At 45.3% G+C, this 23755-nt stretch overlaps 1 protein-coding gene across 2 annotated transcripts; it reads left to right on the plus strand.

Annotated features, from left to right (window-relative positions):
• Positions 1–4311: 4311 nt before the first annotated feature.
• LOC144489459 (alcohol dehydrogenase class-3) lies at positions 4312–21491 on the plus strand. 2 transcript variants are annotated; one of them, XM_078207354.1, is made up of 9 exons: positions 4312–4755; positions 5906–6007; positions 6278–6419; positions 9625–9712; positions 10891–11110; positions 15487–15747; positions 17691–17826; positions 19373–19511; positions 21234–21487. In XM_078207354.1, exons 1-9 carry the CDS (start codon positions 4735–4737, stop codon positions 21256–21258), a joined length of 1134 nt encoding a protein of 377 aa, XP_078063480.1. In that variant the 5' UTR covers positions 4312–4734; the 3' UTR covers positions 21259–21487. The 2 variants fall into 2 exon arrangements, with proteins under 2 accessions (XP_078063480.1, XP_078063546.1); XM_078207420.1 differs by lacking the exon at positions 19373–19511 and having other exon boundaries at positions 21234–21491.
• The last annotated feature ends 2264 nt before the right edge of the window (positions 21492–23755 follow it).

Genomic DNA, 23755 nt, shown 5'->3' on the forward strand with positions numbered 1-23755 from the left:
TAAGGGTCAATTTAGCCTAGCCAATCAACCTAATCCGCACATCTTTGGTTCTACCTATGTCTTCAATTTGATTTGATTTATTATTGTCACATGTATTAACATACAGTGAAAAGTATTGTTTCTTGTGCGCTATACAGACAAAACATACCGTTCATAGAGAAGGAAACGAGAGAGAGCAGAATGTAGTGTTACAGTCATAGCTAGGGTGTAGACAAAGATCAACTTAATGCAAGGTAAGTCCATTCAAAAGAATTACAGCAGCAGGGAAGAAACTGTTCTTGAGTCGGTTGGTACGTGACCTCAGACTTTTGTATCTTTTTCCCGATGGAAGAAGGTGGAAGAGAGAATGTCCGGGGTGCGTGGGGTCCTTAATTATGCTGGCTGCTTTGCCAAGGCAGTGGGAAGTGGAGACAGAGTCAATGGATGGGAGGCTGGTTTGCGTGATGGATTGGGCTACATTCACGACATTTTGTAGTTCTTTGCAGTCTTGGGCAGAGCAGGAACCCATACCAAGCTGTGATGCAACCAGAAAGAATGCTTTCTATGGTGTATCTGTAAACGTTGGTGAGAATTGTAGCTGACATGCCAAATTTCCTTAGTCTTCTGAGAAAGTAGAGGCGTTGGTGGGCTTTCTTAACTATAGTGTCGGCATGGGGGGACCAGGACAGGTTGTTGGTGATCTGGACACCTAAAAACTTGAAGCTCTCGACCCTTTTTGGATATGGTCCTGGGACACTTTAGGGATAGGTGCAGAATTCTCTACCACAGAAGGCTGTGGAGGCCAAACCACATGCCCTTTGGGAGAATTAAGGCACCCTTTGAGATTGATTAAAATATAAATGCTTGTGAATAAAAAGTGCATAAACTCACTGGAACTGTCCGAGTTGTCAACAAAATGTTGAAGAAGGTGCACCAAGTATGTGCCTTGATGTCCTGGTTTATGATGTAATTGGAACTGTCTGATAGATTTATTGATCCCTGTCTATGGGCCTGTCTTCAATATGCCCCTTCCCCAAATACACTCACCCCAGCCCAGTCCCACTGGAGCACACCAGCTTTTAGGACAATGGATGACGTTAGATGGATCTGTGTGCACTGAACATTCGGGGAAACAGGAACCCAGGGATCAGGAATATCAAGTTAACGTTTGAATCCGGTGTTAAGCTCTTCTTAAAACAGCTATTTAATTGAGAGAGAGAGAGAGAAAAGGAGCCAACCTTAAAGGAAAAGCAATGAGACAATCCGACAAAGCAGGACCTCTCCCCATTCTGGACAGTCGCAGGTGACTGCAGGTTAAATGTACAGGTCGGGGCGGGGGGGAGACAAACCCCCAACGCACAAAACAGATCAAGAAAGAGCGATTATTACGAAATGAAAATATTGTTTCGGGGGGAGGGAGGGAAATCGCCTTAACTACAAATATAGGAATCACACCGCATTAGCTGGGCTGTAAGAATTCAAAAAGGTCAGTATTTGTCGAGTGCGGTATTATTTCCTATCCTAATTTTAGAAAGAAACACTCCCCTCTGTATATTAGTGTGTGTGCAGACAGGTTATTAATCTAGTAATATCCTTGTCTTCCAGATAAGAATTTTGGGGTCTGTTTTGGCACCTCCAGTAACTTTATTACTGTCGATTTGTGGCAGTGTTACTGACATCGCCACACTGGTACTGACTTTTCCACTCAGTTTACCTTCCTTACCTTAACTTTGTCCCACAGAGCTCGCTCGAGCCTCCCGTCCTCTGTCTGTTGTCTGGCCGTCCTTCTCCCTCCTGTCTGCTGCGATTTCAGGCTTGTGCGAGAGGAATTTTGGCGCCTGGGATGTTGAATAACTTGTCTGGCTGTTAAAACACACACCGATGCCTTAGGAACAAGACACAGACTTTTTCCCCCCCCCTCTCCCTTCCCTTCCTCTTGCCCCCCCCTTCCTCCCTCTCCCACCTGTTGCTAAACCTGGTCAGAACACGGGACAAAGACACGGACAGATAGACGGGGAGTTCTATCAAACACACAGACACTACAGAAAACTCAAAGGTTCAGGGTTAACTTAATTCAGAATCCAGAGGGTTAATCTCATCCAACGCGTGGGGGTAATTAAAATCACTCGACGTGTTACCAACCTCACAATGACAAGGACAGCATCTTATAACATTGAGCTGCAATAAACCGCCCTCTTTCAGCTTTGAAAAAAAATATTGTCAATTTCAGAAGAGATTCCTGGGATGGCAGGATTGTTCTGTGAGGGAGTGGAATTTAGAAGATTGAGAGGGGAACTCGTTGAAACATAAAATTCTGACAAGGCTGGACAGATTGGATGCAGGAATGTGGTTTCCCCTGGCTGGAGAGTTTAAAACAAGGGGTCACAGCCTCAGAATACTGGGTAGACCATTTTGGTAGCGATGATGTGGAGATGCCGGCGTTGGACTGGGGTAAACACAGTAAGAAGTCTCACAACACCAGGTTAAAGTCCAACAGGTTTATTCGGTAGCACAAGCCACTAGCTTTCGCTTTCACTAACTTTCTCTAACATTGTTTTGTAAATTGAGTTTGTGTCTTTATATGCCCTGTTTGTGAACAGAACTCCCACTCACCTGATGAAGGGGCAGCGCTCCGAAAGCTAGTGGTTTGTGCTACCAAATAAACCTGTTGGACTTTAACCTGGTGTTGTGAGACTTCTTACTGTGTAGACCATTTTGAACAGAGATGGGACATTTCTTCACTCAGAGGGTGCTGAACCTGTGGAATTCTCTATCAAGAGGCCAAACCACAGAACATATTTAACAAGGAAATAGATAGATTTCTAGACTCTAAAAAGAAGGGCAGCATTTGGGCTGAAGGGTCTGTTTCCGTGCTGTAAACCTCTATGACTCTGGCCGAAGGGCCTGTTTCCAAGCTGTAAACCTCCATGACTCTATGATATAAGGTTAGGGGATCAGGGGTTATGGGCAAAAGGCAGGAGAATGGGGATGAGAAAAATATCAGCCATGATCAAATGCGCGGAGCAGACTCAATGGGCCGAGTGGCCTAGTTCTGCTCCTATGTCTTATGGTCTTATGGCTAGGTGGATTAGCCATGGTAAATGCATGGAGTTACACGGATGGGGTGGGGAAAAGGACCTGGGTAAGGTAGTCTGTCAGTGGGAGTTGGTGTTGTTAAACCTGGTGTTGTTAAAACTGTTAGTGGGAGTTAGTGAAGACTTGATGGACCAAATGGCCTCCTTCTGCACTGTAGGGATTCTGTGATGGTTCTATCTCTAAGAAGAGTAAATGAGCTCTCTTCAGGGACCCAGCAAGTATTTAACCATCAACCAATGCAGCTAAATTATGTTTCTGGTCACTTATCACGTTTCTATGTGTGAAATCTTGCTGTGCACAAATTGGTACATTATAACACTTCAAGAAGTATTTTAATGACTGTAAAGGGTCAGCCTGAGATCCTGAAAGGTGCTACACAAATGCAATGAAATAGGCCAGGCAGTATCCCTGGAGAGGGTGAAGAGTTCAGGTCAGATTTTCAGTATCTGCAGTATTTTCTCTTATGTAATCTTTTCTTTCTCAGAAAACTTTGCATCAGTAAGTTTGAGTGAATCAGTCAGTATGAATCTCCTCCTGGCTTCCTCTCTATGTGGGAAGCACAAGGTCTAATCTACAGGAACAAAGCTGGCGGGACGGTGGCACAGTGGTTAGCCCTGCCAGGGTTCGATTCCTGGCTTGGGTCACTGTCTGTGTGGAGTCTGCACGTTCCGCCTGTGTCTGCGTGGGTTTCCTCCCACAGTCTGAAAGATGTGCTGGTTCGGATGCATTGTAAGAAGTCTCACAACACCAGGTTAAAGTCCAACAGGTTTATTTGGTAGCAAATACCATAAGCTTTCGGAGTGCTGCTCCTTCGTCAGATGGAGTGGAAATGTGCTCTCAAACAGGGCACAGAGACACAAAATCAAGTTACAGAATACTGATTAGAATGCGAATCCCTACAACCAACCAAGTCTTAAAGGTACAATGTGGGTGGAGGGTGCATTGGCCATGCTAAATTCTCCCTCAGTGGACCCGAACAGGTGCTGGAGTGTGGCAACTAGGGGATTTTCACAGTAACTTCATTGCAGTGTTAATGTAAACCTACTTGTGACACTAATAAATAAACTTATAAAAGCCACATTTGGGGTCAGCTCCTCAGTGATACCAAGGAGGGCCTGGCTTGTGGATGTTATTACTGGTCCCTGTGCATAGTTTTGTGTTAGTAATGAGTGCAGGATTGTGGAAAGCTGCGACTTCAGATAAGATCCAGGTCTTTGCTCCCGTTACAGAGGCGCCACAGTGAGAGGGTGGGAAGCAATGCTGACTCAGCAGCTACTGTGCATTGCCTCAACCCCCACACAGCCTGGACCTTCTATATCTTTATTACTCCCCAAAACTGAAGTGTCGGGAGGAAAGGTGAAGCAGAGTCGCTGTGAGCGGTTTGCACCCGGACTGATCCGGGGATCCAGGTCAGCTCAATCCGGGAGGGTTGGCAACACTCACTGCGGGCCCCCCGTGGGGGGGGGGGGGGAGTAAATGTGTACCCCACCCCCCGGCAGGGCTCCGCCTCTGAAGACAGACGTCACTGTAAAGCCAATCAGAAGAAGAGGAAGCATGATTGACATCTGAGCCAACCAATCAACACAGACGCTAATCCCCCTCTCCAACCCCCCCTCCCCGCGTGCGCAGTCGGTGGTGGTGGTGACGGTCTGGGTGGAGATGGCGGGGACTGAGGGCAAGGTAATGGAGAGAGGAAGTCCCCACTGTGTGTGTGAGAGAGACAGAGAGAGTAACCCTGTAATGTAGCCGCGCAGACAGTGTAACAATTTACAGTGTAACAGTTTGCAATGTAACAGTGTGAAGTGTAACTTTGTATCTTTGTAGAACCATGAGGTGAACCCCAGTAGCAGTGGAGCGCATTGAGTGAATGCTGTCAGGGATTAGGGGTGGACATTGCCAGTGGTTGCTGCCTCCAGAGCCTTTGGCAATGAGCTCTTGCCCCTTGGTGGGGATTTAACAGCTTTGCAATGAATTATTTATTGCCTGAACTAAAGCAGCACTCTTTCTTTGTGGGGTTCAGGCTTACGTGAAGGGTAAAGCCAGAGATTTTACTAGACTGGTCTCTGCAGAGCTTTTGTTTACAAATTTTAATTTTAGCAGTTGAGGAAAAATAATAGAATGTGCTTGGAACAATTTCCAGGTTTGCCCCCCCCCCCCCCCAGCCCCTCATATGTTTTGCTAATTGTGCCGCATCTTCAGTACGGGACAACGCTGCAGAAAGAACTTGCATTTGTATAGCACCTTGCACCTCCTCAAAATGTCCCCCAAAGCTCTTCACAGTTGATGGGTTAGTTATGAAGCAGATATGGGAGCTGAGTTGGTCGCAAGTTTCTGCATAGCAAAGTGCCCCCCCCCCCCCCAAAAAAAAAACTCAGATGAAAGCTGTGAACTAGTGTGTGTTGCATCAGGAATCAGTGAGAGTCACTGGGAGAAGGTTTATTGTACCTGTGAACATTCTGTCTCATCTGACAAATGGTATTCCTAATAGGGAAAAGCAGAGTTGTTTTACAAGGGAACCGTACCATAAGTTCTCAGCCTCTCTTCCTCTCTCGTTCTTGGTCTGTCTGTCTGGCTCTCGGTCTGTCTGACACCTACGTGCTCTTGGTCTGTCTGTGTGGCTCTCATGGGCGCTCGGTCTGTCCTTCCATCTGGCTGGCTCACATATACCATATCTGTCTGGCTGATGTGCTTGTGCTATCCTTGCTTCAGGACATTTCCACCACCCCCCCCCCCCCCCCCCCCTGCGGAATGGTCTGGCCATGGTTTGAAGGTGTTATCTCCCCTTCAGCTTCCAGTAGTCACTGGTGAATTGTCTGTTTCTGTTCAACAGGTTATCAAGTGTAAAGCTGCTGTCGCCTGGGAGGCAGGAAAACCTCTTTGCATTGAGGATGTGGAAGTTGCTCCTCCAAAAGCCCATGAAGTTCGAATTAAGGTAGGAAGTGAAATGTAACCATTGTACACTTAATTTCAAACTCTTTGATTAACTTTTTAAGCTTTTGTTATTAAGTCCCATTTCCAGCTATTAAGGGAATCAGTATCCTCTGCTTTCATGCAATGACAGCTGTGTGACATTAATAGTGATGTTCTGATCAGAGTTGCATGTGTCTGTATGAGGATGCAAATTGCTAAAGTTGTCTCAGATTTGCTGGTAAAATGAGTGCACGTGAAAGGTTAATTTTTTTTTTGTCTGTTTGCCCATCAGATTATCGCCACTGCTGTGTGCCACACTGATGCCTACACCCTGAGTGGTTCAGACTCCGAGGGCGTGTTTCCTGTTATCCTTGGACATGAAGGAGCTGGCATTGTGGAAAGTGTTGGAGATGGCGTGACCAATGTCAAAGCAGGTAAAGCAAAGTTGCAGCAGTCATTGAAATTTTGCCCCCTGTATTGAACAGAGGAAATTTCCCCCTCCACCCACAGCCCTCTTGAGGCTGTATAAGGCTCTGGTCAGACCCCATTTGGAGTACTGTGAGCAGTTTTGGGCCCCATATCTAAGGAAAGGTGTGCTGGCTTTGGAAAGGATCCAGAGGAGGTTCACAAGAATGATCCCTGGAATGACGAGCTTGTCGTATGAGGAACGGTTGAGGACTCTGGGTCTGTACTCGTTGGAGTTTAGAAGGATGAGGGGGGAATCTTATTGAAACTTACAGGATACTGCGAGGCCTGGATAGAGTGGATGTGGAGAGGATGTTTCCACTAGTAGGAAAAACTAGAACGAGAGGGCACAACCTCAGGCTAAAGGGACGCTCCTTTAAAACTGAGATGAGGAGGAATTTCTTCAGCCAGAGGATGGTGAATCTGTGGAACTCTTTGCCACAGAGGGCTGTGGAGGCCAGGTCATTGAGTGTCTTTAAGACAGAGATAGATAAGTTCTTGATTAGTAAGGGGATCAGGGGTTATGGGAAAAAGGCAGGAGAATGGGGATGAGAAAAATATCAGCCATGATTGAATGGGGGAGCAGACTCAATGGGCCGAGTGGCCTAATTCTGCGCCTATGTCTTATGGTCTTATAGCCCAGCCCTGCTTTATCTCAGATCCAAATATCAACAGGAAGGTGAATCTCGTAGAATCCTTACAGTGCAGAAAGAGTTCATATGGCCCATCAAGTCTGCACCAACTCTCCGATAGAGCATCTTGCCCAAGCCCTATCCCTGTAACCCCACATATTTACCCTACTATTCCCCCTACACATCTTGGGACACTAAGAGTCAATTTAGCATGGCCAATCCACCTAACCCGCACATCTTTGGACTGTGGGAGGAAACCAGAGCATCCGGAGGAAACCCACGCAGACACTGGGGAGAAAGTGCACACAGACAGTGACCCAAGGCTGGAATTGAACCTAGGTCCCTGGCGCTGTGAGGCAGCAGTGCTAACCACTGTGCCGCCCTGACTTATAGATTTTCTATCTATAAATCTGCTGTGCTGTAATATCAATAAAACAATTATTTTGTGATAAGCACTGTGCCACCGTGCTGCCCTTTGAATCTTACACACCAAATGGTGCGATTTAGTCCTTTGTGTCTCTGTTAGCTCTTTGAAAGAGCGACCTAATCAGTTTCACTCCTTTGTTTTCAAGTACTTATCCAATTCCTATTTGAAAGTTATTATGGAATCTGCTCCCACTGCCCTTTCAGGTGGTACGCTCCAGAGCAACACAACTTGCTGCGTAAAAATATTTTAAAATCTCTCCTTATCTCGCCCTCTGATTATTTTGGCAAATGTCTATAAATCTGTTGTCCACTGTTAACTGACCGTCCTGCAAGTAGAAAATTACTGCTTAAAACTGCTTACTTCATCAATAATTTTGAACTCTTATCAGTTTTCCCCTTTATCCTTCTCTGCTCTGGGGAACAATCCCAGACACTCAGTCTCACCGTATAACTGCAATCCCTTTCTCTGGATCAATCTCGTATGGCAGCCAGCTGTACACTGAGAATCTGACAACCCTTGCAAGAGATGGGGCACGCCAGGGTTGGTCTAGGGGTGGGGAGTTTGATCTCTGTAGCTTTCCAGGAGGTTTGGATGCAGTTGGTTAAAGTTTATTAGTCACAAGTAAGGCTTACATTAACGCTGCAATGAACTTACTGTGAAATTCCCCTAGTCACCACACTCCAGCGCCTGTTCGGGTCAATGTACCTAACCAGCACGTCTTTCAGAATGTGGGAGGAAACCGGAGGAAACCCACGCAGACACGGGGAGAACGTGCAAACTTCACACAGACAGTGACCCAAGCTGGGAATCGAACCCGGGTCCTTGGCGCTGTGAGGCAGCAGTGCTAACCACTGTGCCACCAAGTCAGTTGAAAATTTTGTTTAAGGATATGAAATCTTAGGGAATCAAGGCGGGTAGATGGAATTAAGATGCAGATCAGCCATGACGTAACTGAATGATGGAACAGGCTCAAGGAGATGATCTACTTGTGTCCTATATTTGATTTGATTTATTATTGTCACATGTATTAACATACAGTGAAAAGTATTGTTTCTTGCGCGCTATACAGACAAGACATACCATTCATAGAGAAGGAAAGGAGAGAGTGCAAAATGTAGTGTTACAGTCATAGCTATAAAGATCAACTTAATGCGAGGTAGGTCCATTCAAAAGTCTGATGGCAGCAGGGAAGAAGCTGTTCTTGAGTCAGTTGGTACGTGACCTCAGACATTTGTATCTTTTTCCTGACGGAAGAAGGTGGAAGAGAGAATGTCTGGGGTGTGTGGGGTCCTTAATTATGCTGGCTGCTTTGCCGAGGCAGCGCGAAGTGTAGACAGAGTCAGTGGATGGGAGACTGGTTTGCGTAATGGACTGGGCTACATTCACGACCTTTTGTAGCTCCTTGTGGTCTTGGACAGAGCAGGAGCCATACCAAGCTGTGATACCAGCAGAAAGAATGCTTTCTATGGTGCATCTGTAAAAGTTGGTGAGAGTCGTAGCTGATGTGCCAAATTTTCTTTGTCTCCTGAGAAAGTAGAGGCGTTGGTGGGTTTTCTTAACTATAAAGTGTCGGCATGGGGGGACCAGGACAGGTTGTTGGTGATCTGTTGTTGGGGCGGCACGGTAGCACAGTGGTTAGCACTGCTGCTTCACAGCTCCAGGGACCCGGGTTCGATTCCCGGCTTGGGTCACTGTCTGTGTGGAGTTTGCACATTCTCCTCGTGTCTGCGTGGGTTTCCTCCGGGTGCTCCGGTTTCCTCCCACAGTCCAAAGATGTGCAGGTTAGGTTGATTGGCCAAGCTAAACAAATTGCCCTTAGTGTCCTGGGATGCGTAGGTTAGAGGGACTAGTGGGTAAATATGTAGGTATATGGGGGTAGGGCCTGGGTGGGAGTGTGGTCGGGGCAGACTCGATGGGCCGAATGGCCTCTTTCTGCGCTGTAGGGTTTCTAAGATTCTAAGATCTGGACACAAACTTGAAGCTCTCGACCCTTTCTACTTCGTCCCTGAATTGTTTACGCTCCTGGGACATGATGGGGGATACAGAAAAATTGGAATCCCCGTTTGTGGAACTGTGTGTCAGCTTTGTCTAAATCAATGTTTTCTTGGTTACTAGGGGATCAAGTGGTTCCACTATACATTCCACAATGCGGGGAGTGCAAATTTTGCCTGAATCCCAACACCAACCTCTGCCAGAAGATCAGGTAGCGTGTTCTTGCTCTTCACTGTTTCCACTTGCAAGAATAAAATGCCTTTGTGTTGTCTTGATTTAATTAAGTGCTTTTCAAATGTTACTGTGGAAGGGTTAGCTATTGAATATTGGCACATTGTGCTCAGGGCAACACCCTGTAAATATTGACACATTTCTGGGTATCTTCATCCTCACTTCTGTAGAACAGGCTTTATTTAGAAAATCACAGAAATTACAGCACAGAAACAAGCCATTTGGCCCAAGCAGTCTGTTCCAATGTGTATGCCGCATGTGGCTTGAGACAGTTCACACCTCTTTAACCTGTGATTATCCCTCTCGCCACTCGCTGTCTGTACCTGTAAAGACTTGACTACCTGTAAAGACTCGCATTCCAACCATTATCTTGCAATTGTTTCTTTGTCTATATATGCCTTGTTTGTGAACCCAACTCTCCAGTCACCTGACGAAGGAGCAGCGCTCCAAAAGCTCGTGATTCCAAATAAACCTGTTGGACTCTGGTGTTGTGAGACTTCTTACGGTGCCCACCCCAGTCCAACGCCGGTATTACAACATTATATGCTGCATTATGTGCCGCCTCTAGTTTTGTTAGTTCAACCACCTCATCAATGAATCCTTCTATTCCTTTTCCCCTCCTGTACTTGTCTAACTTCTCCTTAAAAGCCTACCATACAAGTTGATCTGGCCTACAAGACAACCCCACTTAAGTTAACTCCCCATTTCTCCGGAATGGCAAGCTATTCGGCAGCACAGTGGTTAGCACTGCTGTCTCACAGCACCAGGGGCCTGGGTTCAGTTCCCGGCTAGGGTCACTGTCTGTGCAGAGTCGGCACGTTCTCCCCGTGTCTGCGTGGGTTTCCTCCCACACACCAAAAATGTGCTGGTTAGGTGCATTGGCTGTGCTAAATTTTCCTCAGTGTACCCGAACAGGCGCCAAAATGTGGCGACTAGGGGATTTTCACAGTAACTTCATTGCAGTGTTAATGTAAGTCTACTTGTGACTAATAAATAAACTTTAAACTTTTTTTCTTTCTATTCTTGCATTTGTAGTCAGCCGCAATTTTTCACAAATGCATGTTTTACTTCCTGGTGCTTTGACGATTGTATAAGCGATATATTTGTTCAACTCTCCAAGGTGGCAGCTGGGATTACTATCTGTCTGTATTTTCTCAGGGTAACCCAAGGCCAGGGCCTAATGCCTGATAAGACCAGCAGATTCACCTGTAAAGGCCATCAGCTCTACCACTACATGGGGACCAGCACCTTCTCTGAATACACGGTTGTTGCCGACATCTCACTGGCTAAAATCGATGATGCCGCCCCGCTGGATAAAGTTTGCCTCCTGGGCTGTGGTATTTCCACTGGCTATGGTGCAGCTGTCAATACGGCCAAGGTAATGTTATTTAACACTGTGACAATGTCCATTTGTTATGTTTCTGAACCAGTGTAGGTCTCCTTCTTGGGCAGTCCCTAGGGATTGAGGATGATGTGATTCCACACTGGTACGATAGGTTCTGAGATGGCTGGCAAGTCCAGTGTGTGATCTACAGACTCTGCCACATCTGGGGCAGGTGGTTCTTCAATGGATTGGGTACTTGGGTCCTTTGGAAGTTTGTGCACTACCTCCGACACCTCGATTCCACCTCTGCACATTTCTGACAAAGGCTCACGATGTGTTTGGTGCCTTCCTGAATGAAACTTCTCCATTTTGGATGGTCGCGTGCCAGGGTCTCCTGTGAGTCAACGGGTAAGTTTGACCTCATCAGGGATGCTTTGAGGACATCCCTAAAGCACTTAACAGCGGGAATACAAAGGTCCTCTTCCAAGCAGAGGTGTCAGTACAAACATATAGCATTACACAGAATGAGGCCATTTGGCCCGATTGCTTCATGTGAGCTTTCTTCCACCCTATCAGCACGATCTCCTAACCCTTTCACCCTCCTGTTTATCTGGTTTTCCCCTTTAAAAGGGTCTGTGCTATTTGCCCCCCTTCTCTTTATAGTAACAAATTCCACATCCTCACCATTCACTCTCTCAGTGAAGGGGTTTCTCCTGCATTTATTATTGACGTTCTTGTCAAGTGGTTAGCATGGCTGCTTCATAGCGCCAGGGACCCGGGTTCAATTCCTGGTTTGGGTCACTGTCTGTGTGGAGTCTGCGTATTCTCCCCGTGTCTGCGTGGGTTTCCTCCGGGTGCTCCGGTTTCCTCCCACAGTCTGAAAGACGTGCTGGTTAGGGTGCATTGGCCGTGCTAAATTCTCCCTCAGTGTACCTGAACAGGCGCCGGAGTGTGGCGACTAGGGGATTCTCACAGTAACTTCATTGCAGTGTCAATGTAAGCCTATTTGTGACACTAATAAATAAACTTTACTGAGGGAGTGCTGCCCTGTTGGAGATGCTGTCTTTTAGACAAGATGTTGAACTGAAGCAGGCCCCTATCTCCCTGCCCGGATGGATGTAACTGATCCCATGGCAACACTTTGAGGAGCAAGGAGTTATTTCCAGTGATCTGGCCAATATTTATCACTCGACCAATCACTGAACCAGATTATCATGTGTGTGAGCTTGCTATGTGCAAATTAGCTGCTACATTTCATACATTTCAACAGTGAAAACACTTTGAAAGTTTGCGACGAGCTGTAAAAATGCTTGGGGACAGCCTCACATCATGAAAGGCGCAATATAAATGCAGTTGTTTTCTTTTATGTGAGAGCATTAAGTTTACCCAGTACTCCTTTCCACAAGCTACAATAAAAGATCTGCCACCAGATAATGAGATTGGCTTGTTTTCAGATTTCATACGCATGAATTGAGGTCTAAAGTCCAAAAAAACTTGCGTAATTCTACTCCAATCCCAATTCAAAGTACAGATTTGGTTGATAAAACTGCAGGTTAATTAACGTCAGAGACTGGAGTACTGAAAATAGTTTAATTCATCTTCCTTTCCCAGCCTATTTATGATTAGACTTTGTACAAGATTAGATTTCAGTCTCTGGAAAGTGGGCCCTGTCTCAGTGGGTAGCGCTTTCACCTCCAGAGTCAGCAGATCTGCTGTTCAAGTCCTACTGCAGAGATCTAACCATAAAGACAAGGCAGATATTCCCTCATGCGCCTACTGAGAGAGTGCTGCATTGTTTAAGGTACAGCTTTTCAGGTGAGACCTTAAACTGAGGCCTGGCTTGCCCTCTCGGGTAGCACTCTTTTGAAGAACGGGAGAAGGTCCCCCAGTGTCATTACTATTATTAATCCTCCTCCCAACAACAATTCAACAAAAACATCTGGTCATTATCAATCACAATGCTATTTGTGGGAATTCCTATGTGTAAATTGGCCGTTGTATTTCCTGTGTTCAAAGTATTGGCTGTAAAGCACTCTGGGACATCCTGAAATCGTGAAAGGCACTATATAAATACAAGTCTTTCTTTCATTGGTTGGGGTATTGTCACCTCTGCAACTGGATTCTGAACTTCCTAACTCTCAGACCACAATCAGTAAGGATCGGCAACAACACCTCCTCCACGATCATCCTCAACACCGGTGTCCCACAAGGCTGTGTTCTCAGCCCCCGACTATACTCCTTATATACTATGATGTGGCCAAATTCCCCTCCAATTCGATTTTCAAGTTTGCTGATGCCACCACCATAGTGGGTCGGATCTCAAACAATGACGAGACAGAGATAGAGAATCTGGTGAACTGGTGCGGCAACAATAATCTCTCTCTCAATGTCAACAAAACGAAGGAGATTGTCATCGACTTCAGGAAGCGTAAAGGAGAACATGCCCCTGTCTGCGTCAACGGGGACGAAGTAGAAAGGGTGTCGAGAACTTCAAGTTTTTAGGTGTCCAGATCACCAACAACCTGTCCTGGTCCCCCCATGCCGACACTATAGTTAAGAAAGCCCATCAACGCCTCTACTTTCTCAGAAGGCTGCGGAAATTTGGCATGTCAGCTACGACTCTCACCAACTTTTACAGATGCACCATAGAAAGCATTCTTTCTGGTTGTATCACAGCTTGGTATGGCTCCTGCTCTGCCCAAGACCGCAAGAAACTATAAAAGGTCGTGAATGTAGCCCAATGCATCATGCAAACCAGCCTCCCATCCACTGACTCTGTCTACACTTCCTGCTGCCTCGGCAAAGCAGCCAGCATAATTAAGGACCCCATGCACCCCAGACATTCTCTCTTCCACCTTCTTCCTTCGAGAAAAAGCTACAAAAGTCTGAGGTCACGTACCAACCGACTCAAGAACAGCTTCTTCCCTGCTGCTTTCAGACTTTTGAATGGACTTACCTTGCATTAAGTTGATCATTCCCTACACCCTAGCTTAGCTATGACTGTAACACTACATTCTGCACACTCTCCTTTCCTTCTCTATGAACGGTATGCTTTGTATATCGTGCAAGAAACAATACTTTTCACTGTTAGTCCGTGTGACAATAAATTTAAATCAAACCTCATTTACTTAAGAGGCACACCGTAACTAGGTGTGAACCACCGTAACTAGGTGTGAACATCTGCCCAACATTTCCAGCACAACTGAGACATTGAAAACAATGACTTTGCAATTAACAATAACCAAATCGATAATTGATGAATGGAATTTGGGTTAGTGTTATTGCCTGAGAAGTGGACAGTTTGAAGTGACAGGGACTGCGTAACTAGGACTCTGGTAGTGAGCAAAAGTGATGAAAACTCCCAATTGGTTAAATCCATACGAACATATGAACCAGGAGCAGAAGTAGGCCATTTGGCCCCTCAAGCCTGCTCCAGCATTCGGAAAGATCAAGGCTGATCTCTTTGTGTTTCAAGTTCCACATTCCCATCTACCAATAACCTTTGCTCGCCTAACAAGAATCTATCTACCTTTTGCCTTAAAAATATTCAGGACCTTTTCTTGGCAGATACATGAATAGGCAGGGAACAGAGTGATATGGACATAGAGGCAAACGGTCTTTAGTTTAGAAAGGTGTTATGTGTCGGCGCAGGCTTGGTGTGCTGAAGGGACCCGTTCCTGTGCTGTACTGTTCTTTGTCTCTGAAGGTGGAGAGAGGAGGAAAGAACAGAGTTCCCAAGTTGCACAACCCTCAGAGAGAAAAGTTCTCCTCATCTCTGTCCTAAAAGGGTGACCCCTAATTTTGCCCCCTAGTCCTGACCTCGCCCACAAGAGGAACCGTCCAGGTAAACAATTAGTGTTCATCAAGTATTGCACCTAATGGCAAACGTCACAACTAACTGGGTTGTGTTCAGAAGTTCAGCACCTCGGGTGGTTAGCACTGCTGTCTCACAGCGCCAGGGACCAGGGTTCGATTCCTTGCTTGGGTCACTGTCTGTGCGGAGTCTGCACGTTCTCCCCTTGTCTGCGTGGGTTTCCTCCGGGTGCTCCGGTTTCCTTCCACAGTCCGAAAGACGTGCTGGTTAGGTGCATTGGCCGTGCTAAATTCTCCCTCAGTGCACCCGAACAGGCGCCGGCGTGTGGCAACTGGGGGATTTTTACAGTAACTTCATTACAGTGTTAATGCAAGCCTACTTGTGACACTAATAAATAAGCTTTAAAAAAAACTTTAAAACCTCAGTGTCACCTGCTTTGGGAATTTCAATTCTGTGGATTATTGCCCTTGCCCTGTTTGACAAAATGGAATGGAGTGATGAGTTGAAGGGAATACAGCTCTTTGTTTCAGAAAACTTTCTGGGCAGGGAGGAGAAAGGGGGCTCAATTCCCCCGTCTAACCAGCCGGCTTTCTTTGTTTCACTCTCTGAACTCTAGGTTGGACCTGGCTCTACCTGTGCCGTGTTTGGACTGGGAGGAGTGGGACTGGCGACCATCATGGGATGTAAAGTTGCCGGTGCCACTCGGATCATTGGGGTCGACATCAATAAAGATAAATTCACAAAGGCTAAAGAGTTTGGTGCTACCGAATGCATCAACCCCAAGGATTATGAAAAGCCCATTCAAGAGGTTTTAGTCGGATTGACTGATGGTGGCGTGGACTATTCCTTTGAGTGTATTGGTAACGTCACTACCATGGTGAGAGATGAATTCTTCCAGTACTCCCTATTGCATTAACAGTGAATGATAAAGGCAGGCTGGTATTGTGCATGCATGTGCAACGATGTCCTAATTTCATTTTAAATAACGTCATGCACGAGGAAGTGAAACACTTATTCAGGAAGTCAACACAGATGCAGTGAGCCAAGCAGCTTATTTCTGTAGTAAAGGAGGAGGCCATTCGGCCCTTTGAACCTGCTCTGCCTTTCATTACAATCATGGTTAATCATCAAAATCAATATCCTGATCAGCCTCTTCCCCTCGCCATTCCCCATTTCCCTTTAGCCCCAAGAGCTATATCTAATTTCTTCCTGAAATCACACAATGTTTTGGCCTCAGCTACTTTCTGTGGTGGTGAATTCCACACATTCCCCACCCTCTGGGTGAAGAAATTTCTCCTCACCTCAGTCCTAAAAGGTTTACCCCTTATCCTCAAACGGTGACCCCTAGTTCTGGACTTCCCCCACCATCGGGAACATTCTTTCTGAAATCACCCTGTCTAATCCTGTTAGATATGCATCCCAACTCCACTTATCCACCTAGGTTCCATAATCCTTAACCCCTTGCCTATCAAAAGTCTATCAATCTCAGTTTCAACATTTTCTTCCAGCTTCATTGGGTTGTTGAAAATATTTTCTCTTTTTTTAAGAAAAATATATCCAGTGCCAAGCAGGTCAGGCTGAGAAGCTGATCGGTGTGGCTTACTGTCAGCTTTTAAAATCTACATATGCTCATAAATGGTTACAGTTTAAATTCAGTTAACTCCTGTACTATAATAAAACATTCCCAAGTTCTCCACAGGAACAATTATCAAATAAGATTTGACACTGAATCATGTAAAGTGATATTGAGTTTGGTGACCAATAAATTGCTGCAAGTTATAAATGGTTTCTTAATGATGGAGAGATTCAAGGAGTGGAATCCCTAATCCTGGGGTCCAGGCGGCTGAAGGCATGGCCACCAGTGATGGAGCAATTAAAATCGGTGTGACGCAAGATGCCAGAATAAGTGGAGCACTGAGATGGGGAGGGGTGAGGCCATGGAGTGACTTTAGAACAAGGAGGAGGGCGGTGGCACAGTGGTTAGCACTGCTGCCTCTCAGCACCAAGGATCCGGGTTCGATTCCCGGCTTGGGTCACTGTCTGTGCAGAGTCTGCATGTTCTCCCCCGTATCTGTATGGGTTTCCTCCCAAGTCCGAAAGATGTGCTGGTTAGGTGCACTGGCCATGCTAAATTCTCCCTCAGTGCACCCAAACAGGTGCTGGAGTGTGGCAACTAGGGGATTTTCACAGTAACTTCATTGCAATGTTAATGTAAGCCAACTTGTGACACTAATAAATAAATTTTTAAAAAACTGTATGAGGAGAGGCTCGTGCCAGGAATTCCAGTGTTAAGGTCCAAGAATGTATAAAACGAAGTTCAGAATGTATGACTCAAATGGGGAGCAAATTGCGTTTCCATGCCCTGCCTTTGGACGCCAATACTCTTGCTTCTGTCTCTCATGCTTTGATTTAAAAGAATTCTCAATCTTGTCGTCAATCCGTCCCCATTTCTGTAACTTCTTCCAGCCTTGTGACAACCTGTGCTGTGCCAATTCTAGCACAACCTCTTCACCATTGGTGGCCGTGCCTCCAGCTGCCTGAGATCTAAAGACTGAAATTCCCCCAAGTCCCCTCTCGGCCTTTAAGCCGCTCCTTTAAAACTACCTCTTAAACCATACTTTTGGACACCTGCCCTAACAGCGTGGGGGTCTGAGTTTGTTCGATAATTGCTCCTGTAGTGTTTTGCTGCATTAAGAAGATGCTATATAAATGCAAGTTGTTGCTGTAAACACCTGGAGATTTTTGACCTAAAACCTGTTGGTATTTCTCTCCCCCCCCCCCCCCCCCCCCCCCACCCGATCCACACCAAACTACTTGCAGAGAGCTGCCCTTGAAGCTTGTCACAAGGGTTGGGGAACCAGTGTGATTATAGGGGTGGCACCCTCTGGACACGAAATTTCAACACGGCCCTTCCAGCTGGTAACAGGCCGCACTTGGAAAGGAACTGCATTTGGAGGTAAAACCGGTACTTGTGTGTCATCACATCTGTTAGCTATAAGTAGCTGGATTTTGCTTTTATTTTAGTCATTCAAGAATATAGAATAACTTTGAATTAAATCATTTTTAAAATTGCAGTAATTTCCCTTGTGTCAGGAAGTATATGTACACGAGAGTAGAATAAACTTGATTTGATTTATTATTGTCACAAAGTAACAAAGTATTGTTTCCTGCGCGCTATACAGACAAAACATACCGTTCATAGAGAAGGAAACGAGAGAGTGCAGAATGTAGTGTTACAGTCATAGCTAGGGTGCAGAGAAAGATCAACTTAATGCAAAGTAAGTCCATTCAGAAGTCTGACAGCAGCAGGGAAGAAGCTGTTCTTGAGTCGGTTGGTATGTGACCTCAGAATTTTGTATCTTTTTCCCCGACGGAAGAAGGTGGAAGAGAGAATGTCCGGGGTGTGTGGGGCCCTTAATTATACTGGCTGCTTTGCCAATGCAGCGGGAAGTGTAGACAGAGTCAATGGATGGGAGGCTGGGTGACGAAGCAGCCCGTTTGACCCACACCCCATCCACCACCTTAAACACTCACTCCCTCCACCACCGACGCACAGTGGCAGCTGTGTGTACCATTTATAAGATGCACTGTAGTAACTCACTCCTTTGACAGCCCCACCTAACCCGTGACCTCTACTGCCTAGAAGGGCAAGGGCAGCAGACACATGGGAACACCACCACTTGAAGGTTCCCCTTCGAGCCACTCACCATCCTGGCTTGGAAATATATCGGCTGTTCCTTCACTTGTCGCTGGGTCAAAAGCCTGGAACTCCCTCCCTAACAGCCCTGTGGATGTACCTGCACCACATGGACTGCAGTGGCTCAAGAAGGCAGCTCACCACCACCTTCTCGAGGGCAATAAATGCTGCCCTAGCCAGCGAATCATTCTTTATGTTTTACTTGTGGCTATCAATTACTTTTCATACGGTGGAAGTGGTTAGCACTGCTTCCTCACAGCGCCAGGGACCCGGGTTCGATTCCTAGCTTGGGTAACTGTCTATAGAAAGTTTGCACGTTCTCCCTTTGTCTGCGTGGGTTTCCTCCCACAGTCCAAAGACGTGCTGGTTAGGGTGCATTGACCGTGCTAAATTCTCCCTCAGTGTACCCGAACAGGCGCCAGAATGTGGTGACTAGGGGATTTTCACAGTGGCTTCATTGCAGTGTGAATGTGTGCCTACTTGTGACACTAATAAATAAACTTTAAAAGCTTGTGTAGTTACCATTGAAATGTTATGACCAACACTGTCTTGGGAGAAGCGAAAAATACTCTTGTTGAAGTTGTGCAATGACAATTCAGCACAGGAGACCATTTGGCCCCTTCATGTCTGAGCTAGCTCTCTGACAGAGCTATCCAATTAGCTCCACTTTCCCTCTAGCCTTGCGGCGTTTTTCTTTGTGAGGTATTTGTACAATTCCCTTTTGGCACTGCCTTTTGAGCAGTGCATTCCAGATCACTTGCAGTTCAGGTTGTGTTGATCATATTTTCACTTTTGTACCGTACAGGATGGAAGAGTGTTGAGAGTGTACCCAAGCTTGTGAAAGAATACATGGCTAAGAAAATAAAGGTGGATGAGTTTGTGACCCAAACCCTGCAATTTGACCAGATCAATGAGAGTTTTGACCTGTTGCGCAAGGGCAAGAGGTAGCTAAGTTTGTTTTATTTTATCAAAGTAATTAGGCATTTTACAGCCTTCCGGAGTGAACATTGAACTCTTTGCTCCATCTCCATTTATTTTATTTCATTTCATTTCATCTTATTTATTTTTATTATTATTACATATATATAATTTTAAAATTTTCATTTCTTCCATTTTTTGAAAAAATCTCACTTTCCATCTTATCTCCTCTTCCCCCCACCCCAAAACTAGGGTCATCTATTACGTGTCTCAGGTTGTCTTTTGACACTCTGCTTACCTTTGTTCTCCATCTACATATTCCGATGTCCTAATGGCCGCTATTAACACCCTACCTGGCCATGGTCATCACCATTTACATTCCCTTTGTCTTTTTGTCTATGACGCCTTTATCAACTACTACCCCCTACCTCTCACCCTAACAGTAGAAATCTCATCCTAATTTCTTTGCCTTCAGCTCCGATGAAGGGTCATCCAGACTCTCAACTTTGGCTCTGTGCTTTCTCTACAGATGCTGTCGGACCTGCTGAGATTTTCCAGCATTTTCTGTTTTTGTTTCAGATTCCAGCATCTGCAGTAATTTTCTCTTATTTTATCATGAGAGGTGAAGCCTATCTCCCCCCCCCCCCGCCCCCCAAGTACTGATTGATAGGATGGGAAGACACATTTCTCTCTTGTTCGCTATGTGTGCCTACCTTGGATTTCTCTCTGTTTTCCAGAAAGCTAACTTTCCTCCAGCTTCCCCATCACCATTTTAGAACTCTGCAATTTCGGCATGGGATAACATAGGAACTCAGAAACTGGAAGCAGGAGTAGGCCATTCAGCCCTTTGAACCTGCTCCACCAGTCATTTTGATCATGGCTGATCATCAAATTCAATATCCTGATCTTCCCCCCCCATTTCCCTTTAGTCCCACAATTGAAATCTCACAATGTTTTGACCTCAACTACTTTCTGTGGGAGTGAATTCCACACATTCGCCACCCTCTGGGTGAAGAAATTTCTCCTCACCTCAGTTCTAAAAGGTTTATCCCTTATCCTCAAACTATAACCCCTCGTTCTGGGGGCCACCATCGGGAACATTCTTTCTGAATCTCTCCTTGTCCAACCCTGTTAGAATTTTAGAAGTTTCTATGAGATCCCCTCTCACTCTTCTAAATTCCAATGAATACAATCCGAACCAACTTAGTTTCTCTCATATGACAGTCCCGCCACTCCAGGAATCAGCCTGGTAAACCTTCACTGCACTCTCTCTATAGCAAGGACATCCTTCCTCAGAAAAGGACACCAAAATGGCACACAATACTCCAGGTGTGGCCTCACCAGCACCCTGTACAATTGCAGTAAAACATCCCTATCCCTATACTCGAATCCTCTTGGTAAAGCAGGCATCAGAGGAAGACCAGTACATGGGGGGGAAATGTTGGTTGACACCATAGAATAGTTCAACACAAGACCGCCCATTTAGTCTGAGCTGACTCTTTTGAAGACCAGTCCAGTTAAGTTTCACACTCGTGTTCTTTCTCTGTACCCCTGCATTTCTTTTCTCTTTCAAATATTTATCCAATTGCTTAATCCACCCAATTGGATTATTTGGGAGTGAGGAGTGTGTGGGGGAGTGGGTTGGGAAGAGAGGGGAGATGAAAGTTAATGCAACTTTAAACCTGAGATTAAACTTTGTTTATTTGTGATGGCTAATTTTATCTTCTCTTTTTTTTATTAAAAAAAAGCATTCGAAGTGTCCTCTTATTTTGAAGTCCATCTCTGCAAACCAGTGCCTTACCCGTCCAGTGGAGTCTTATGGAAAGGAAGAGTTTTGAAAACTGCTTTAAAAATAGCTTTAATTTTGTCAGCATTTCATCTTGTTTAATAGACTTTAATTGTCATTGGTTAACATCATTAACGGTTTAAGCTGTATTTTTAACCTCTTCAATCTGTTTCAACTTCAGTTCTGGACCCTCCTCCGCATTAAAACTAATTTGTGAAAAAAAGAAAAAATGCTTTCTTGTTACTTTGTATTATGGCAATATTTAACTTTTTATGGCTTTATAAGGAGGAAGAGGGTAGCTAAGGACAGGGGTAGGTCCACTCCAGGGCAGTGGTGGGAATTTGTGTGTGGAGCCAGATGAGGTGGGTGAGGTCCTTAACGAATACTTTGCATCAGTATTCACGAAGGAGAAGGATGTGGTGGATGGTGAGTGTAGAAAGAAGGATCTTGATGTTCTAGGACATGTTGAGATAAAGAGGGAAGAGGTATTGGAGGTTTTGAAAAACATTAAGGTGGACAAGTCCCCAGAGCCAGATCGGGTCTATCTCAGAATACTGAGAGAGGCGAGGGAAGAAACTGCGGAGACCTTGGCCAAAATCTTTGTATCCTCTTTAACCACGGACGAGGTACCCAAGGATTGGAGAGTAGCTAACATTGCTCCTCTGTTTAAGAAGGGCAAAAGAGACAATCCAGGAAATTACAGGCTTGTGAGCCTTACATGAGTGGTGGAGAAATTATTGGCGAAGATTCTTAGGGACAGGATGTACTCACATCTGGAAGAGAATAGGCTTATTAGCGATAGGCAACATAGTTTTGTGATGGGGAGGTTGTGTTTCACAAACTTGATTGAGTTCTTTGAGGAAGTGAGAGGATTCAAATATAGGAGCAGGGATGTCTTGCTGCAATTATACAGGGTCTTAGTGAGGTCACACCTGGAACAGTGTGTGCAGTTTGTCTCCTCATCTGAGAAAGGACATTCTAGAGGGAGTGCAGAGAAGGTTTACCAGACTTTTTCCTGGGATGGTGGTACTGATATGAGAAATGGTTTGATTTATTATTGTCACGTTTTAACAGTGAAAAGGGAAGAAGCTGTTCTTGAGTCAGTTGTTACGTGACCTCAGACTTTTGTATCTTTTTCCCGACGGAAGACAGTGGAAGAGAGAATGTCCGGGTTGCGTGGGGTCCTTAATTATGCTGGCGGCTTTGCCGAGACAGCGGGAAGTGTAGACAGAGTCAATGGATGGGAGGCTGGTTTGTGTGATGGATTGGGCTACATTCACGATGTTTTGTAGTCCCTTGTGGTCTTGGGCACAGCAGGAGCCATACCAAGCTGTGATACAACCAGGAAGAATGCTTTCTATGGTGCATCTGTAAAAGTTGGTGAGAGTAGTAGCTGACATGCCAAATTTCCTTAATCTTCTGAGAAATTGAGTCAGTTAGGATAATATTTGCTGGAGTTTAGAAGAATGAGGGTAAATTTCATAGAAATCTATATAATTCCAACAGGACTGCACAGGGTAGCCACAAGGAGAATGTTCCCTATGATGGGGATGTCCAGAACCAGGGGTCACAATCAAATGATACATGATCAACCTTTTTGGACTGAGATGAGGTCAAAGCATTTTATTTATGTTTTCAAGAGGGAGTTAGATATAGCTCTCCGGGTGAAGGGGAATCAAAGGGCGGCGTGTGGGGAAAGAGATAGGATCAGCCATGATCATATTGAATGGTGGCGCTAACTCAAAGGGCTGAATGGCCTACTCCTGTGTCTATTTTCTATGTAATGTCACAGCTTTCCAGACAGTATAACTACATGTTTAAAAAACTTCAGTAGTATTTCTCATGATAAATCAGGATTTTTTAAAGTGGGAGAATCTCGTTTTATTTTGCTATGTCGAACTATTTAATTCTCTTTTAAAGGACACCAAGCCTGATCTATTCCAAAGTCAATTCAAGACAAATTGATGTTGCTTAGGAAGTTTGTGAAAAATTAACAAATTCCAAATTACTTCTTCCAAGAAAACACGTGGGGATTTACCCAAACTCCAGAGCTCATACTGTCTGTTAGGCCAAGGGTAGCCGGTGCAGAGGAACACCACCTGCTGGTCGCACACCATCCTGAATCGGACATATCGGATTTGCTTGCATGAAGTCCCTCCCATCAACACTCGAGTACATAAACCATAGGGGCAGCAGCAGTTTAAGGTAGCATATTCTCAAAGGGAGTTCGGAATGGTTCTGTAAATGCTGCCTTTTCCAGCAATGTCCATGTCCTCCGAGTTAATAAAAAGGGCAAATTATTCTGTTCAGAGAAGTTAAAATTAGTCACTTTTCTAAAGGATAAACCATATATCGGAGGATAGACACACACAAGGGAGAGGATTTGTCAGGACACTGACAAATCACCAGCCAGGTTAAATTAGAAAGAGTGCAGAAAAGATTTACTAGGATGCTACCGGGACTTGATGGTTTGGGTTATAAGGA

This window comes from Mustelus asterias, chromosome 1, assembly GCF_964213995.1.
Source record: "Mustelus asterias chromosome 1, sMusAst1.hap1.1, whole genome shotgun sequence".
NCBI classification, from domain to species: Eukaryota; Metazoa; Chordata; class Chondrichthyes; order Carcharhiniformes; family Triakidae; genus Mustelus; species Mustelus asterias.

Bases quoted from the DNA above. Each gene is read 5' to 3' on its own strand.
- LOC144489459 (XM_078207354.1), top strand. From the start codon at position 4,735: ATGGCGGGGACTGAGGGCAAG. The intron at 6,420-9,624 runs GTAAAGCAAAGT...CTTGGTTACTAG, and splicing joins CGTGACCAATGTCAAAGCAG to GGGATCAAGTGGTTCCACTA. The intron at 11,111-15,486 runs GTAATGTTATTT...TCTGAACTCTAG, and splicing joins CAGCTGTCAATACGGCCAAG to GTTGGACCTGGCTCTACCTG.